Consider the following 20399-nt stretch of genomic DNA (forward strand, 5'->3'; position numbering starts at 1 on the left):
AGAGGTTTGGTTAACTAAACAGTACAATAAGTGTCGGATATAAGTCGCGGTAAACACGACTAACCGGTGGCGAAGCCCCCAGAAGTTTGGTCTATCCCCCTTCGAAGGGCCTGACGAAGTGTTGTTGTGGTCCTGCCATAAAATAATGCGGGAAGTTTAGGCTTCCCGCATGCTGCTATCCGATCGTTGGCCCTATTCACATGTCTCGAGTTGGTCTCTGAAACCTACACACACAAAATAACGCACCAGCATTTCATTAACATTGAAAGCGTTTTTATTTGCTAGTTCGTTAAACCCACGGTCAGGGGCTGCAACACATCAACCACACGGGAACAGAATCAGCGAGATCAAACAGGAAATAAACATTGTTCGACACCACAAACTCAAATTTGCTCTGGCCGCAACGTCATCCGCATTGCAGACATTGCGATATCACTTTTGTCCGAAGCATACATTAGTTGCCCAGATATCATTTTCTTCGAAATGCTTCCAGCCTTGATGTATATTCGAGCACAACACATTCAACGACACAGATCCTGCAGACTACTAGCCGTCAATATACAATTTATCGCAAAAAATCGCCGTGCAACAATACCAATGACTGTAAAGCTGATTTCAAACAGCAATCAACATTAATGAATAGGTAATGCAGACGTGAGCGGTTACACTTTTTAACAGCAAAAGAATATTGCAAAGCACAAAAAATTGTAGATGTGGACGCAGTCTAAAATCATAACCACTTGAGTAAGTATAGTTTAAGTATGCAAAACTTACTCGAGTACTTCGAAAGAGTAGTATTTTGTTAGCGACCACTTCTGGTGACACTGCAGCAGAGGTGCCGAAAACAGTCATGGTTCGTACTCGAGTAGAGGTAGCAGTAACGCTGTATATTTCTACTCAAGTACAAGTAGTAGTGGAAAGTTTTCTAGGTTTCGTTTTGCTTTAAAACTATGAAGAAGTAGAAATACAATAGTTTATGAATATGCAATAGTTTGTACAAGTATGCCCGACACGGTTCTTGGTGGCGCAATCACCAATCTCGTCTCGATCAGATAATTTGTAAAGGTACAGTCCAGGTCCGAGGTGCAGTAGAAAGTTGACTCAACACTTTGGAAGTTGGTGATGTGCTTCTCTGTCGCATGAAATAGTGTTTGCTCTTCGCCATAGGTGGCCAACGTTGCTGGCGACCATGCGGTGCTTCCATTTCAGGATGAATGGCGCTTACACCTGGCAAAGAAATGGCCGGCATTAATATATATCAGGGCGGGAATGTGATTGTTATTTTTATTACACCTGGAAAAAGGTAAGGTACAAAGATGGATGACGGTAAGACGGTGCAAAATCCAGTATCTAACCCGGTGACATAAATTTGAGTCGACTGTTTGAGTCAGTATTGGGATAACTCGAGTCATGACCGAATTCGGCCACATTCTTGAATGACTAGACCAGGCGTGTCAAACATCCGGCCCGCCAGATGATTTCATCCGGTCCGCGAAGCAATTTCGAGTAGATTTAAAATATGTGCACATTTCTAACAAACATCGAGATTTTTATTGAGAAATACTTCATTAAATAACCCCTAAGACAGCAAATGTCGAGTATGTTCATTGCGGTTTCTAGTCACCATTAGGAACAAGTCGCTGACATTGACATCCAATTACGAGAACGCAATAAATTTAGTTTTTACTAATTGATTTTATTTAATTGATTAAATTTAGAGTTTATTTTACAAATTGATCAAAATCGAGTTATTCAGAGAAGCAAAAACGCCAATGCGAAACCCTTATATGCAGGTTACATAGAGAAAATAATAGTTGTAAAGAAATACAAATTGAAATATCTGTGGTTGCATTTCTGCTTCACTTCTGATTCACCCGAATCACGTAATAATAATATATAATAGTATAATGAAGCTAATTCCAAAGTTCGCGTTTACAGCTAAAACCGGTGTCTTCCGTTTCAACGCATACGCAGGGTCGACGTCATTATACGACTAAAATAAAGGCTTTATAGAGAATAGAGATATGCCAACTTATACTATCGTTAGAGCCACTGCTCTATCGGTTTATAACTGTATTTAGCCTTCCTATCATCGCATCATAGCCAAATTCATTGTTTGCGAATAAAGGTGTTGCTAGAATTATACCCCTATGATCCGTAATATAATGTAATATATTGTGTAGGTTAAGTATTCAAATGAAAAACAAGGACATTGATTTTGAGGTGAAATATTGGAGTTTGGCACATCTGGACTATACTCTACTCGAATCACCACCCTAGACTGACTTGATTTGAGTCACTGCTAGGGCCGGGCCCAATTGAGTACCCGGGTGACTCGATTCCGAGCACAAAGTTCGAGTCGAATTGATTATCCTAGTCAAAACTTGACTTGAGTTAGTCGAGTCCATATATTTCATACTTTTTTGGTGTCGTTATGTGAGATATTAGACTAGGCCTACTCAAATCGACTAGAAGCCTGATACTCGATTTAGAATCGAATGACTTAACCCCTTGATTTTGGCCAGTCCGAATTATGGCATATGATAACACCGATAGTAACTTCATGAATGTAATAGCAACCTGGCGTTCACGAGGTGAACGTAGTCAACCACACATGGTCCTAAATAATTTCGTATCTCTGGACCGTGACTATTTAGTGACCGTTGCAAGTGTGAATCGGTACATGACATCAGTGTTGTGCCATGAATATTCGAAAGTACCGAGAAAAAATTTCTAGATGACGAATCGACTCTTATACTGCGTTCCCATGCATGGCCGATTCCGATTCTCTCGTTTTCGTGCAACTCGGCCAACGACCGAGAGAAATTCTGCTGCACAGCACACCCACGTCAGGCGACTTGTCAGACATCGAGTGAATACTCCGGCTTGGCCATTAGGCTGTCCTGGCATGGTTTCTTCAATCAGCTGGTTGCAGTTTGCTAGTTACAACACACTTTTCGTATCGAATTTACCATGGTTGACACTCATGGCTAGGGCGATTTTTTTGACATGTCAAAAAAAAGGTCAAAATTAGCTCAAAATTGTTGCGTTGTGTCAAAAAATGTCAAAATTGTTTACAAAGTCAACATTTTTTTGCAACCTGCATTTCGTTTATATCGTAGATTTCACACTGTTGGTAAACTTGTCATTTATTATTACGTCTGGGTGGTCAATGGTCATGGAAACACAGCCGACATGTACAATGCACGCGTCCTGGCCTTTCAGTCACCCATGTACCGTGCAAGGAAAGAAATAATAGAGGCAAGTGCGTGTGAATCTGTTACTCACTATCATTATCTCACTACTCGATTCAGCCCTAGTCGGCAGAGATGAGCAATTGATAACGGATTCGTGACTTTCCTAAGTAAATAGAACTTTCCATAGCTTACAATTTTTATGCTAGTTAGAAGGAATGTTAGAATCAGCATAGGACCTTCACTCAGATTAAGATCTCAAATGCAGAAAAGGATTTGGGTTTGGCCATCTCCGGTGGTCAGTAACAAAGGATATTGCCAGTCTGTAACCGACTCAAAGTCGAAAGCTGTCAGATGTGTCCACTTACTTTTCTCAGGAAAATAGCGAATCAATCGATTGCCAAAAACCAGCGATGGTTTTTGGATGACGCTACAGTCATGTTTCAGGTTGCTGTATTTTTTGCTCATGTCGACCTGAAGGAGGCTGCACAGACGATCTTTCAGCTCAGACATCATTTGAGATGGAAACAGGACCTGCGAAAAAGAGAAGCCCATTTGTATCTGGATTTGAAGACAGAAAAGCTTTCTACTCTAGTGCAGATTTTTCAATAAACCAAGTTCTTGCAGGTTTCTGACACGATTTGAAAATTCTCTGAGATTAAAGCTCATGATTGAAATTGAAGTACCTCCAAGAAGCTGATCGAACACAGGATTACTGACTAGAGCAGGGGTCGCCAACTCAAAATGGGTCGTGGGCCACTCTTCGAAATTCATATGGGCCGCGTGCCGCATGACTTTATTATCGATATAAAAATATCCAACGCAGTGTAACAACCACGTTTGATAACTCTATGTCAGTACAACGCCGTGCTCTCTTACATGGGCGACGGCATAGTTACCACAAATGAAATAATATTTCATTGAAGAAATACAAATACCACAAAAAATATCATGATCATCAATTTCATCGACTATGTTGAACTATGAGCTGCGCACGATACCTGACAACACTCTTCAGCAACTAAAACGGGGTTGGCTAACCTTTTCGATATTCACGGCCACAATTCGACTACTTACCTAGCCTACGGCCGCATTTCAGTGCGTAGTCGTAATGAAATAACTGGTGGCCGAATATCCACATTAAACTGTCCATGTCGATGAGCCGGTCAACCCCGGAGTAATCTATTTACTGGTATCGGCTTACTATGCGCACCGAAATCGTGAGTAGTCATGTTGTGAACTAGAGGTCGACCGATTATCGAGGTCGATATTTGGAATTTTCCCGATTATCGATATCGGCCTATGACGGCCGATATTTTATGTAGCCTATAAAAAAATCAAAAATATTGGAAATTCAAGGCTCTGTGTTCTCAATCTCATGAAATCCACGACGCAAAGGGCGACACGTGACAGATTTAGCCTTGCAGGACGAGTTTAACTGGGTCAGCATGCAGAGAAACCATGCTTCCTGCATTACGATCTACCTCTACTGGACCGATCTGCACTCCTGTATCACGTTTAGCTTTTTGGGTTATCTCAAATTTCAATGAATGTGCACAATTAAGCAATTATTCTTTTTAATTTCTGTTTTCTCGTTTGTTGTTCAGCTTTCGGTGGCGTACAAGTGCGATCTTGCCTAATATATACGATAATATTTTTTAGCGAAATGGTTCTCTGATCCTTCCATATTATTATGATATCGGTTATCGTCATTGTGAGTGTGTCGATAATCGGTATCGGCCTGCAAAATCAATATCGGTCGACCTCTATTGTGAACATGTTCGATTTGTACATTGTACACGTATGCTCTATGTGTTCGCGCGAAGCGCAAACATTTTTTCGTATCCATGATTGAATTTCGCCAATAATATTAGTATAGTTTCACACATTATTATCAAATATTTGTGTTGGGAAGTTATTCATGCTGCTGTGCTGAATTATTATATAGGTAATAAGGTAGTAATAAGAAGAAAAAAATTTCATGATAAATTCACATCTACTAGTTAGAACTAAGCCAAATCTGGTGTACAACGTTTTATTAGCCAACCTAACGGTTTTTATCGAATTGCTAGATTTTTTTTAAATAACCATCATTTCGTCACATTTTATAAGACTATTACTTGTGAATATCCTTGCTGGTCGGTGAGTAGATTTTCAGGCTTTAAATCTCAGCACTCAGCAGTTTATGTCCACAAAGTGCAGGTCCTCGAAGTCTGACATGATTGTAGTGGCGTTGGTCATCGAGTGACGCTCGCTGTGATAAGAAGCATAGTTATAAGCACCAAATCTCAGAGATATGCTTGGAACTTATGAGGTACCTAGGTTAGGGTCGGCCAACCCGTGGCCCGCGAGAAGGTCTGAATATCCCGCGAGGTAATTCTCGAAAATTGTTGTATTATAAAAAAAAATAACCTAGGTAATATATTTTGAACTTGCCTGGCTAACCGATAATTTGATTTGCCTGACCGCAAAATTTGGGATGCCGATGACTTAAATATCAGTTCTGTCGCGTTGGCGTAGCCAGTCAGCCAGGCGCAGGGTAGGGGCCAGCCACATTTTCGTGAATCTTTGCATATGACCCTAAAGTAGAATATTTCGTGGCAGATTTATTTGACTAGAAATTTTACTTACAACTTCACATGATTCAATGTCACTCGATTTCTCGGTTTTTGCATTGGTACTAGGGTTGGGACTTCGGGATCGAATTTGAAATCCCGGGATCGGGATTTCCGGGATTTTCGCTTCTCAATCCCGGGATTTCCCGGGATTAGCAAAATAGTAAAATACGCATAATGCAAGCTACATAAACAACATTTATTCCTTGTAATATTGATTCCCAACTGCGGCTCCAAGGTAGCCTTCTTGCGGCTCTGAGTGACCTCTAAATATGCCACAAAATATAATGGACGACAGTTGTTGTTGTTTGTTTCTATATATAGTTATAGGCAATTTTTGTATATGAATGCTGAAATGAGGAATACTAGATATCTCTAGAGCCGTCCAAGGCCGCTTCTGAAAACAGAGAAACAGAATTCTCGCAGACTAACGTCAAACGCACGGAGGAATACCCGTCAGACAACGACATAATCTTGAGTTCTGCTGCTCGTAGACCTATCGTATTTTTGAAGAGTAAATTACGACACAATTTCACTAACAATAAAATAACGGCTCATAGTCAAGTATAAATTGCAATAAGTCCAATATTTTTCATAGAATAATCCTCCGCAAACTTGTGTATCAAGTGCTGGAATGTATGAAGAGGTATCACATAACAACAAAATAGTATGTTGAGTAATGATATGCATTTTCAATTTATTTCAATGTATAGCACTTGCCTATCTGCGTCTACCAATGCTAGAATAACAGATATACAATCTGTAGAAGTCTATGTGCAATTGTGCATGTAAATACTTTTGAGTTTGCTAGATGGTGAGATTTAGAGGTAGGTTTTCAGATACCTTTAGAATCAGTATATAGTCTAATCGGGTGTTTTAATGAGGCTCCCTGCGTATACTATGAAGTTTGAAATGCGGCTCCGACATTCAAATTGGTTAGGAACCACTAATAAAGAGTATCATCGCTTAGACGGTTTCGTAATTTGTTGGCGAAATATCCTTAAAATATGGGCGGGGGCGCCAGACATAGGCCATTTTCGAAAAGGGGCGCTGTAGGGACGTAAGGTTAAAAAACAATATTTTAGACAACTTGTCTAGTTTTTGACACTGCTTTATTACCACAAAATGACGCATGACGTTAGTAAGCCCTGGTAGATGCTGTTCACAAATCCCGGGATTTCATTGGGGCTAATCCTGGGATCGGGATTGCTTCAAATCCCGGGATCCCGGGATCGGGATTTCCCGGGGTCCCAACGCTAATTGGTACCCTCCTGTGAACTAAATATATATGCCATATTCACAGAATTGAGTTTAACTATATTCACAATTATGAGAGAACGTGTCGTCCAACATGCGACTTAGTGTCTGCACTCACGGAAGGATTGTCCATGCTGAAATCTTGGCACAAAATGATAGACACCTATCTTGTAATGATATGTCCAAGCAGCGAATAATCCTGTCCCTTCCAAATGCACCCAGCGGCATACAGAGGCGACCCGCAATATGCGCAATGTTATTTACCGAATTTACTAATTAACTTTATATATGTTTAGCGCTTCTCGCGGCTAGGATATGAATGAACACATAGTTTTAATGATATAATTAAGATCGTAATAAGGAAAGTCTTGTTTTCACCATTACCTAATCCGATTTTCTCTTATTGGACAACTAAAAAAGGTCATCAACATTCAAGTGACCCACGCAATGGTTCGTAAATATCATGTGGCCCGTCGACCAAAAATCTTGGCCAGCCCTGCCTTAGGCGCTATGTAGTTTATTGCAGCAAACAATACGCTCATATTGTTAAATTTATTCCACTGGAAGCTTTTCGACTGGCCAATATTACTGCAATATTGAAGTCCTGCACTTCTAAAAGCCTATGTAGTTTAGCTTGCCATAATTATTTCGACACAATGGAAAACTATGTATCAGGATCTGTCACTGGTAACATGACACTTAGGAAATATTGATATTTACCAGAATACAAATCCTAATCCTCACGCCGTTTACCATACCTGAATTTGATGAATTGACGTCATCGTCATAGATTTTCATAGTCTGACGTTTCCCTATTATTAGGCTACACTAAAAAAGAGGGGTAGAGGTCAAATCAGTCTTCTTAGTGATTTCATACCTTGCTTTGATCTTGACAACAACAATCACTGCCGTTTGTTATGTATTTTGGTTGGATGAAAATAAAAACTCTTTTCTCTCTCTCTCTCGAACGAATATATTCAGCAACCATATTCTTGATAACTACATGACAATTTCACCAAAAGAGAATTATACTGTTATGTGTAACAGTCTCCGCTATGTTTTGCTGTGAAGCCGGTGACCGCATTCAGTACTACAGAAAATTCATTTATAGAACCTGCTAACGTTGTCACAATAAACCTCATAAGCATCGCATAGATTTGAAGTGATGACGTAGGATCATGATCAGTTAAGATGGGTCAAAAGTTGAGTCTTGGGATTTTGATGGTTGTAGCCGAATTGCTTTTGTCATCGTCATCAATATTAGATCCCATCACACAAGAAGTGGATCTCACGTAGTTCAAGATAGTGTAAGTAGCCTACACATAACACTAACCACAACTGCAATGAAAAAAGACAAAAACATTCACATTCAGAGACAAGTGTTCGAAAAAAAAATCAGAGCTAAACATAGGAAACACAAAAATCACCTCTCCAAACCAATCGTGGGGATTTTGATGGTTGTAGCCGAATTGCTTTTGTCATCGTCATCAATATTAAAATTCTATCACACAAGAAGTGGATCTCACGTAGTTCAAGATAGTGTAAGTACACATAACACTAACCACAACTGCAATGGAAAAAGACAAAAACATTCACATTCAGAGACAAGTGTTCGAAAAACAAATCAGACCTAAACATAGGAAACACAAAGATCACCTCTCCAGACCAAACGTGGAAAAACACCTCATTAGAAAGCCCCCCTCTTCTGTGTTAGTCCTTATGGTAAATTGGGATTTTAACATCTTCATGTTAGGGTGGTAACCTGGCCATTGAAGTCATTTAGGACAAGGCCCGCAGCTATAACTCTATCCAGTGGCATGCATATCCATATGATTCTTGAGATCAATCATTCATGTAAATTATTCACCCAAAGAATCTCACTTACGATTTCCTACACTAATATGATTATCAAGATGTCTTCTCAAACTCGATTTTGAAGTTAATTCTTTTCCACAAACATCACATTTATGATTCTTGACACCAGAATGGAACTCTAGGTGCTTATTTAGTTGACCTTTTTGCGCAAATTTTTTTCCACATACATCACATTTATGGATTTTGATGCCAGCATGCATGGTCATGTGTGTCTTGAAGCTACTCTTTCTCACTTCTTTCCCACATACATCACATTTGTGATTTTTGATACTAGCATGAATAGCATGATGCTGAACCAAGCTTGATTTCCAAGTAAATCCTTTACCACAGACTTCACACGTATGGCATTTAACACCTGCATGCACAGTCATGTGTAACTTTAGGCCATGCTTTCGCAAGAATTCTTTCCCACAAAAATCACAGTTATGGCTTTTGACACCAGCATGCATGATCATGTGTTTCAGCATGTACCTTTTCAGGAATTCTTTCCCACAAATATCACATTTTTGATTTTTGATACCAGCATGCATGGCCATGTGTCCCTTAAGACCATCATTCCGCGCAAATTTTTTGCCACAAACATGACATTTATGATTCTTGACACCAGAATGGAGATCCATGTGCCTCTTTAGGCTACTTTCCTGAGTAAATATTTTTCCACATACACCACATTTATGGTCTTTGATACCAGCATGCATTTTGAGATGCAATTCTAGGGCACGTTTGAAAGTAAATCCTTTTCCACAAACATCACATCTATGGCTCTTGACACCCGTATGCATAGCCATGTGCGATCTGGGAACTTCTTTCAGCGCGAATACTTTTCCACAAACAACACATTCATGGCTGTTGATACCAGCATGAATAGCCATGTGCTTCGTCAGGGCTCCCTTCCTCACATATTCCTTTCCACAAACCTCACATGGATGGCTTTTTAAATCGGCATGAATAACCATGTGTGCGTTGAGTTCACTATTTCGCTTGAATACTTTCCCACAAACCTCACATTCGATGCTTATGAAATCAGCATGTATAACCTTGCGTTGCTTGAGGTCACTCTTCAGTGGAAATGTTTTCCCACAAACGTCACATTTGTGATTCTTCACATCATCATGAATATCCATGTGAGGCTCCAGGTTACTGTTGCGACTAAACTCTCTCCCACAAACACAACAGCTGTGATGTGTGATACCGTTATGCATTGCCATGTTTGTGCTGTTTACGAGTTTTTTGATGAATAGCCTAATAATAGTCGAAGTCATGAAAAATAGATTAAAAAAGCACGATTATATTGTAGCCCGATATTTCAACAGAAAAAATTACATAGATTGCACAGAAAACATTGTGCTATGACTTGAATGAGCACATTAGTATTATTAGCTATTGTTACTGACAAACGAATGATGGCACCCAACATCTTCAACTCAGTTTCATATACGTTTCACATATTAGTCGTAAGTATATCTGTGAGGTGATCAAGCTAGTGTTAAGTCACGGTTATTCATACAAATTTCTTATTTGTGATGCTTTATAGATGTTGGCTTCAGGTGCACTTTGCGAGGTTTTACAAAAAATGTTGCATTTAGTATTGACCACCATGAATAGGCATGGAACTTGAGATAGTACTAAAAACACTATCCAAGTTCTGTAGTCATTAATTAAATGACCCGAAAGAAGAAGACATGAGAAATCATTACCGAGCTGTCATCATTTCAAAAGATACTTCACATGGATTTGTGTATAGAAAATTGCTATGTCTACCCTACATAAAATTGGCAACATAATACACATAAATTGATTACCGAACTATAAAAGAGAATACAACAAATCTTTCATATTATGAGCATATGATAATGAAAGGAACGAAGAGATCCATGAACATGAATGGACTAAAATCAATACACCCGGGGTCCGGATATGTACTTGAGATGTGCTGAATATATCTCAAGTCAGATTGTATGTCATATTGCATCACTGAGAACGCATAAAATCAAACTTCATAATTTCATATTACAAAATGATGTAGAGATTGCTCTAGTAGTCATTGATGACGCTTTAGTTGAAGCAATATTCCAAATTTCCACTTTTTACAAGAGAACGATTTGCATGACATGCATCAATTACTTGACCCAGAACACATGGCTACTAAACCCACTCAACTATACATAATGATATGACACCATTAACTCCAGGATACACTCGCAATGTTGCTCAGTTAGTCCATTTCTGCAGATTTGGTAGAGTGAAAAGGGAGCTGACATGCGAAAAAGATGCTATCACAGAAATGATCCTCAAAGTCAGTTGCTAGCAGAGGTGGTCAGTAACGAAGTACTTCTACTTTTTCGAAGTACTCGAGTAGATTTCCTCTACTTCTGGTACTTACTCAAGTAGATATGATTTTCTCTACTTCTACTTCTACTTCGTAATATTTTGTGATCTACTTACTTACTTTTCGCTATTTTCAGTTTGTCAAGTAGAAGTAGTTTAGTCCCCCAATACGAAAGATAGCCTGAGGAATTTTTGGGCTGTTTTCACGGAGTACCAACATTTAATATTCATAAAAGTCAAGTAAAGACCAGAAATTTTGTTGCGCTGCGCGCACAGTAGCTTTGGAGACACAACTATGTTTTCACGAAAGTATCAGTGAATATAATTTAGGTACCGGATTGCTTGGTTCCGCTCACACCGCATTGTCGCCCATATCAAATATTTCATCACAGTAAACATGGCCCACTATAACGTTTGAAACTACCGTTTCGCAATCTAGCAATTATACCTATCATTTCGTAATCTGACAGCACATAATGACGTGTCCTGCTATTCTGGAAAATCCGTTTTTTTTAATGTTACGCCTGTTTTAGCAGATCACCTTTAAAGCTTTATGAACAAAAGACATGAAATATATTTTCCGCTTTTTAGAAGTGGTATTTGTATTTGACTTTTGATTCCGAGTATGATACTTTGCGCTCTAATTACTATCAGTTCTTTTTTCTGCAGAACATACATGTTGAAGCATTACAACAAATGTAATGCCTCTATTTTCCGAAAATAAAGCTACACTAAATATAACTTTTCAGTTCCACAATATTTGTTATCAACATATCAACGTATAATCGTGCAAAGTGTTGAAACCGTATCCGATACAACTTCTCCATATTGCTCTTCGCCTAAACTCGGGGCCTTAGATTATGCAGTAGGGCGTCATGCCCCCAGATTCCCTAAAACAGGGTATTCTAGTAATCAATGGGTTAGTAGCGCATTTTCATATCAATAATATTACTTGCATCCCATGATGCGAAAGAATGCTTATTCTGTCGAAAATTGATTCCTTCTGGGATACATCAATACGAATCAAACCCTTTGCACCTTCCGCATAGCTCAATTTGCAGCTTTTGACAGTTTATGCGAGGGAATTAGGACTGTTTTCAAAACTACTTACTTACTTGAGTAGATTTAAAGTCAGTCAATTCTATTTCTACTTCAAGTAGTTTCAGGTGGCTTCTGGAAGAAGTACTTCTACTCGTACTTGAGTAGATTTTTTCCTCGCTACTTCTACTTCTACTTGAGTAGCTTTCTTGACTATTTTGACCACCTCTGGTTGCTAGTGCCCGTCAGCGATAGAGAATTTTCAAATTTCTCAATCCGCCCAGCTATGGCTAGCAATTTGAAATTCTGAGTGGGAATAATCCGCCCGGTAAGTGGGGTTGATTTTAAAACAAAAATCAACTTAAAACAAACATGTTTAAAACAAGGCCATTGTTTAAAACATGTTTTTCCTTGGTTTTTATGCCATGACGTCACGAATATTCAACGTGACGTCATAGTGGATTGATACTCACAATTAAAAATATTGAGTAAATATACCTCCTTTGCCAAATTATATGTACTATTGCTGTTGAACCGACTATTTTGAGGGTTCCAACCATGCCATATCGATATACCTGGGCTATATCGGGTGGTAATTGTACGTAGGCTCATACAGCATGATTTTTGAAAAGTATTAACACAATTTTGGCATAATTTTACAATTAGAAAAAAAGATTCAAAAAGCCTCTGTTTCAAACACCGTTTGTTTTAAATGCAACCCTACTGGTAAGTAACAATATTTTTGACCAAATTCATTATTACCTTTGCGAAATTTTAGCGCTTCTCACAGCTAGGACAAGAATGCACACCGAGTTTTCATTACAGAATTGTTATCGATTTTGATGCATAGTAAGTCTTGTTTTCACCGTTACCTAATCTGGTACGCCCCTATCGGACGACTAAAAAAGGGCACGGTTAGTAAATATCATTGGCCCTCTGACCGAAAAGGTTTACCACCCCTGAAATAGGTCCATGCCAGAAGTAGTTTTCACAATGGAAAACAAAATATCCGGATCTGTCACTGCCAACATGACACAACAGAAATATTGAAATTGACTGTAATATAAATCCTAATCCTCACGCCGCAAAAAATTACTGTACCTAAATTTCATGAATTGAAGGAATTTTCAGATCTTGCAGGTCTGACGTTTCCCCATTATAAGGGCAACACTAAAGAAAATGGGGTAAAGTTCAAACCATTTTCTTGATAACCACATGATAATTTCATCAAAACAATATTATGCAGTGATGCGTTACAGCATCCACTATTTGTCAGACTGTAAAGCTGGTAACCACATTCGCTCTATGACAGGAAATTCATTATTGGATCTGCCAACATTCACAATGAGCCTCATAACCATCGCTTAGAACCGAAGTGATGACATATGATCATCATTAGCCAAGATGAGATAAAAGTTGTGTCGTCTTGGGATTTTGACGCTTGTGGCCGTGTTATTTTCGTCGTCGTCACCGTCACCATTATTAGATCTCATCAAACAAGAATTGAATCCCATGTATTTCAAGATTGTGTAAGTACACAAAACCCTAACCACAACTGCAAGTGAAAAAATACAGAAACATTCACATTACAGAGACAAGTGTTTGAAATATGAATCAGAGCTAAACATGGAAAACACAAACAAACACCATTCAATCAAATGTGCAAAAATGGGTCATTTTCAGAACTTTGTCGATGTAACTGGTTGGACATAGCAACCGTGGACTGGTTAGCAAGCTTCTCTCTACAGTGTTAGGCCTCGCGGTAAATTGCGAATAAAAAATCTCCATTTTAGGGTAGCGGTGAAATAGGAGGCGGGCAACACACAGGATTTTGAGCAGCTCGCTGACAGTTTCCGGCACGCAGCTCTGGACTAAATATATTTGCAAGCAAGTAATTTAGACTATGAGCAAAACAAGATAAAGTGGCATTCCAATAATGACTAATGTTCACTTGCAATCTTCAATAAAGGTTTATACGTCCGACATGACCACATATTTTTTTGCTTCAATAGTGATTGAAGTAGGCCTACATTACGTCAAGTCATTGACTTCTGCTTTTGGTCTGTATCAGGAATCACCCCAGGTAGCCCGTGAGGACCATACGAGTAGCCCGCGACCCTGTTGTAAAAATAAATCGAATACCAACATTCACCAATATATGTCAGCTTATTACCAGTGAGCTTTTAAATATATAGATTGATTGATTTAGCTATTCTTGTTTAAATCACACTAACATGTACCGGCAACTTACAAATGACAATGCATGTATATAAACACTTAAAATGATGATATCAAATATCCTCAATTACAACTGGTAATATACCAACATGTAATAGAATCACAAGATATCGAAGACGTAGGATGACATGACAGAATGCCATCGACGGTCTTTTTGAAATGACGGGGGCTCTGTTATAGTGGCTCGACGTCAAGGACAATTCCAAAGTAGAAAACAACATTACTATTCGGTAGCAGATAGCCGTTAAGTACTAGCCGATTTTCAATGTCTGTATGCCCATTGCGTGTTACATCTTTTGAGACAGCTTGTTCCTCTTGTTTAGTACCATGTATTTAACTTTCTGTGATCGTTGCTGCTCTCCGGTATAATCAGAATTTGTCATGCTTGGATGATGAACAGTTGGGGATTGGAATTGTAACACTGCAAAATGACCTCCACTTCATATCCCACAACAAACTTTTGGTGCCTTGTTGACACGGAAAAGTACAGTGGTGTATGCGCAGCAGCTATGAAGGTTGCAAGCATGTTTGGTTCAACTTATGGTTGTGAATCAGCCTTTTCGGACATGAACTTCATCAGAAACAAACAGCCTTTTGGACATGAACTTCATCAGAAACAAACACAGAACACGCCTCACTAATGCACATCCGAAACACTCACTCAGAATTGCAGTGTCAAGTTACATACCGGAGTACAGCGCACTAGACATGACTTGCATGCAATGACATGCTTCCCATTGACCGATATAGAAACAGATAACATGATGTACATGTCCAGTCTTAAGTGTGACATGATATATTTTAAAATTTGACTTGACCGTTGTTGTACAATTTATACAAACAACCATTGTTGTATAATTTATACAAGCATGGTGTGAAGTACAGTCATCTCCCAGTTAAGTACGCAACTTGATCCTGAGTAGTTTGTGCGAACTTATGTGGTGGACCGTAATTAGCAGATATACAGCCACCTGGGGTACCAAATTCACAAATTTTGCATTTATTAGCGTAGTCATTGACGATGCGTTACCCATGTGCGGTTTTGTATGCCATTCTTTTATGCTGGCGTACAGTACAGCACAAGAAATTTGTTGGGTACAATGTTCTCGTTCGCATGATGTCAAGTAAAGATAAGTGTTGGAGGAAGTGATGAATCCAAAAGATTGGAAGTCATCGTCAAGTTATGTGTGTCGTCCGCTCCGAGTAGAAGTCTCGCAAGATAGTATGGCGTGAGTGACGCTGCTATCTGAAAGATTTTGAAAAACAGGGAAGTTATTCGAAGGCGTTCTGCTTTGATGTCTGAGGAGACAACGACAAAAAGTTTCGAACATCCGTTGGTCGGTTTCCTGAGTCGGAAGATATTCTATATCTTTGGATTGATAGCATGCACCGTGTAAGTCTTCCCGTTCCCCCCTCACTGATCATTGCAAAAGCAAAACATCGCTCAACAATTATCGATATCAGGAGATGATTTTAAGGCATCGTGTGGCAGTGGCTTGGCCGATTCATAGCACAGCATGGACTGCAGAAAGTTCTTCCTCATGGTGAAGGAGATGGGATAGAAAAGAAGACCCAAATGATCCACATTCTATAATTGCTCGTGTGATCCTGAAAATGCGTATATCATGGTTTGACACAGGGTTGTTTTTCCGTCTGCTACCTACATTTACCTTGCTTATGCCATTCGAATATCTCAGCAGCATCCGAGGGAAGAAGAAAGCTTAACACCGTATGTCTCTGGTTGTTTGTGCAAATGCCACAGGAACACACAAAGTTCCATGCACATTGATTGGGAAGCCTAACTCTCCGGCCTGTATAAGAAATTGGCGATTCACAGTCGAGTTTTAGTGATGTGAATGAGATGTTGAGAACGATGCAGACTGAAAATGACACTGACGACCATCATCTTCTTGTGAGACCCCCAGTTGGTATCTGTGTGTATCTACTTTATTCCGTTACCTCGGCATTTTTTGTGTATATTGTTATTGACCGTGACGTAAAAGGCCGTCATTCGATAGGCGCCATTCCTTTTGTTTAATAAACAACAACAACACTGACGATGATGCTGGCCCAAGCAACAATTGTGCCATTTTCATAGCTTCGAACAACTTTAAAAGAAGGTGTTTCAAATTGAGGATCAGTTGTGTGTCCTGCCTAACAAGATCAAGCAGCAGATGCTTACTATAATCTCCAACGCACTTTGGAATGCTTTCTGTGACGGGTGACGTGGGAAGCCAAGCAAAAAAGAATGCAAAATATACATCAGATGACTTTGCACGACATGTTCAGGCATTGAACTTTAGTTAAGTTGACGTTCAACTTTTCCTGACATCTAATCCTCTGTTTAAAATGAATGAATTGTTGAAAAAGTTGAACCCAGAATTTGTGAATAAATATTGCGTACTTATCTGGGATGCGAACTCAAACGGGTGCGTACTTAACCGGGAGTTAACTGTAATTCATGATTTCTCAAAAAATTAAATTTCATGATTTCAAAGACTCTCTTAGAATAGAAGTCTTATTACAATGTGATTCTTGCCCAGTGCTATGAATCTCAAAGCGGAAATTTAGTCTGGTGCGGGTGAACGACGGGAGTAAATTGGCAGCCCGTCGCTTCATTCAGTACCCAAGATACAGCTCTTGATTGCAAAAAGGTTGGTGACCTCTGGTTTATATGCTTGACACTTGAAGTTTACTCCAACTACGATTTACCGCTATAGTATGTACGTGGATGAATACACAATCGAGTCAGGAAGCCGGCCTGCCAAGTGCTTCATTTTTCCATATCCGACCCACCGGAAGAAGTAGTTACCCGCCACTGAGCTTAAGTAATTCGGGATAATGACCACAGCTCTAATTCTATCCACCGGCATGCATGTATGTATAAATCCATTGATCAATCATTCATGAAAATTCTTTGCATCAAAAATTAAACTTACGATTTCCTACACTAGCATGAATGTCTTCTCTCTGAAGATGTCTTCTCAAACACGATTTTGTAATGAATTCTTTTTCACATACATCACATTTATGATTCTTGACTCCAGAGTGAAATTTTAGGTGCCTCTCGAGGTTACCTTTTTGAGTGAAGTCCTTTCCACAAATTTCACATTTACGGCTTTTGATGCCAGCGTGCATGGTCATGTGTGTCTGGAACTGACTATTGTTCAGGAATTCTTTACCACATATATCACATTTGTGATTTTTGATACCAAGATGCATAGCCAGATGCACAGTCAAGCTTGCTTTCCGAATAAATCCTTTGCCACAGACTTCACACAAATGGCTTTCACCACCAGCATGCACGGCCATGTGTGACTTCAGGCTGTTTTCTAGCATGAATTCTTTCCCACAAACATCACAGTTATGGTTCTTGATACCAGCATGCATGGCTATGTGTTTTTCGAAGCTGTTATTCTTCAGGTATTCTTTCCCACAAATATCACATTTATGGTTCTTGATACCAGCATGCATGGCCATGTGTATTTTGAGGTTAACATGATGCACAAATTTTTTCTCACAAACACCACATTTATAATTCTTGACACAAGAATGGATATCTATGTGCATACTAAGTTCACTTTCCTGACAAAATGTTTTTCCACATATATCACATTTATGATTTTTGATACCAGCATGCCTTTTAAGATGCAAAGTTAATGTAGATTTGAAAGTAAATCTTTTTCCACAGACATCACATGTCTGGATTTTGTCACCAGAGTGAATAGCCATGTGTGTCTTGAAGTCACTCTTTCGCAAAAATTCTTTTCCACAAACATCACATTCATGGCTTTTGACACCAGCATGAATAGCCATGTGATCCGTGAGGACTCCCTTCCGCGTAAATTTCCTTCCACAAACATCGCATTCATGGCTTTTGACACCAGCATGAATAACCATGTGTTGTCTGAGACCACCCTTCAACGCGAAATCTTTGGCGCAGACCTCACATTTATGTCTTTTGACAGCAGCATGCATAGTCATGTGACTCATGAAGTCTCCCTTTCGTATAAAATCCTTTCCACAAACATCACATTTATGGCCTTTGAAACCAATATGACAAGCCATGTGTTGATTGAGCTCACCCTTTCGCTTGAATACTTTTCCACAAACCTCACATTCATGGATTCTAACATCAGCATGCATAACCTTGTGTGTCTTGAGGTCACTCTTTTGTACGAAATCTTTTCCACAAACATCACATTCGTGGTTTTTGACACTAGTATGAATAGCTACGTGTTGCCTCAGGCCACCCTTCTGCTTGAACACTTTTCCACAAATCTCACATTCGTGGCATCTGAAACCAGCAACCATGTTTGTCTTGAAGTCACTCTTCCGTGCAAATGCTTTCTCACAGACACCAGCATGCATATCAACGGGTGACTTGATTGCGAATTTCTTGATGGATAGCCTACTAATAATCGAAGTCATAGAAAACTGGATTAAAAAAGCAAGATTAGATTTAGCTCGATATTTCAACAGAAAAATTACGTATAATAGACAAGTATTGGTTATCGACAAAACTGAGAAGTCCACATGGATTACACAGAAAACGCTGTGCTATTATTTGAATGAGTACAATCGTATTCTTGGCTATTGTTTTCAACAAACGAATGACGGCACCCAACATCTTCATCTCAGTCTCATATATGATCCACATGTTCGTTATAAGATAAGTATAACTATGAGGTGATCAAGTGCTAAGTCAAGGTTCTTCATACAAATTTTATATCTGTGATCTGTGAAAGATGTTGGCTCAAGGTACACTTTGAGAGGTTTCACAACAAATGCCACAATTAGTATTGGCCAACATGATGAACCATGGAACTTGAGATAGTACTAAACGCATAGGCACCGAGTTGCGGGATGGCGGAGCACCCCCATGACACGTTTATGGCGTGGCGGCCACCCCATACAAAGTGCTTAAACGCCCGCCGTCTGCGATTTCAAATTTTTGTATAATTCTATTGTCTTGCTAGTTCGATACGACATCAGCCCAACGAGATCATCATATTCTGAATTTATTGGATAAGTGTGAGCAGGAACCTTCTATGTTCCAATAAACTTCATTGCTGGATGGACTCTATCGGGTGCAACTATATCGCGGATCCAATTTCAAACCATCGGGATTTCTATTTCTATTGATCGGGTTGCGGCATGCGCTCATATTGCCCTTGCTGCAATAACACCTGGATAATTAAAATCGCACAATTACACGATCAAATTCGACTGGCTGATATGAAGCAGCGCGTTGTCGGCATAAAAACCCTAGGTGCGTAGCCACTGGGAGTTTCTCATTTATAGCTAGAAATCCCGTTCTTTTGAAATGCCAATTCACTAATTTGTATTGATGCTGCGTACTGCAAATTAGCGAGAATCATTTGTATGCGAAATGAGTCATTGGCATCTGAAGTGCGCTGCGCTATCGTCGCTTATTTGATTTAGCACGTCCGAATGCAGGCCTGCATGCTACAATAGCTGGCATGAACTATCACGTGCACCAGACTAGGCCTGATATCGTTGGTTACCAGCCTGAACTGGTCCGTGGACATATTAGCATGCGACACAATAGCAAGCGACACTTGAGCATGCGACACTTGAGCATAGCGACTTTTGGTCATGGCGACTCGTGGGCATCTAGACACATGAGCACAGAGACATATTAACATGAGGACATATTAGCATGGGGACACATGAGTATAGGGACACACGAGCATGGATACACGTGAGCATAGGGACACATCAACATGCCACTGGAGCATGGTGACACATGAGCATGCGATACGTGAGCCTTGACGACACATGAGCATGGGTACACAAGAGCATGGGCACACATGTGCATATGGACACATGG

At 39.6% G+C, this 20399-nt stretch overlaps 1 protein-coding gene across 1 annotated transcript; it reads right to left on the reverse strand.

Annotated features, from left to right (window-relative positions):
* Nucleotides 1–251: 251 nt before the first annotated feature.
* Nucleotides 252–20399, reverse strand: LOC145444128 (uncharacterized). Its single transcript, XM_080322056.1, has 3 exons — nt 5315–20399; nt 3563–3728; nt 252–1227 (listed from the first exon to the last, which is right to left on the reverse strand). The coding sequence occupies exon 1, from the start codon at nt 18974–18976 to the stop codon at nt 17468–17470; it is 1509 nt and encodes a 502-aa protein (XP_080178182.1). The 5' UTR covers nt 18977–20399; the 3' UTR covers nt 252–1227; nt 3563–3728; nt 5315–17467.

The sequence above is a fragment of the Botryllus schlosseri genome, chromosome 1, assembly GCF_051294905.1.
Source record: "Botryllus schlosseri isolate E-star chromosome 1, Bs_hap1, whole genome shotgun sequence".
NCBI classification, from domain to species: Eukaryota; Metazoa; Chordata; class Ascidiacea; order Stolidobranchia; family Styelidae; genus Botryllus; species Botryllus schlosseri.

Coding starts and splice junctions, on each gene's coding strand:
- LOC145444128 (XM_080322056.1), bottom strand. CDS start 18,976: ATGACTTCGATTATTAGTAGGCTATCCATCAAGAAATTCGCAATCAAG.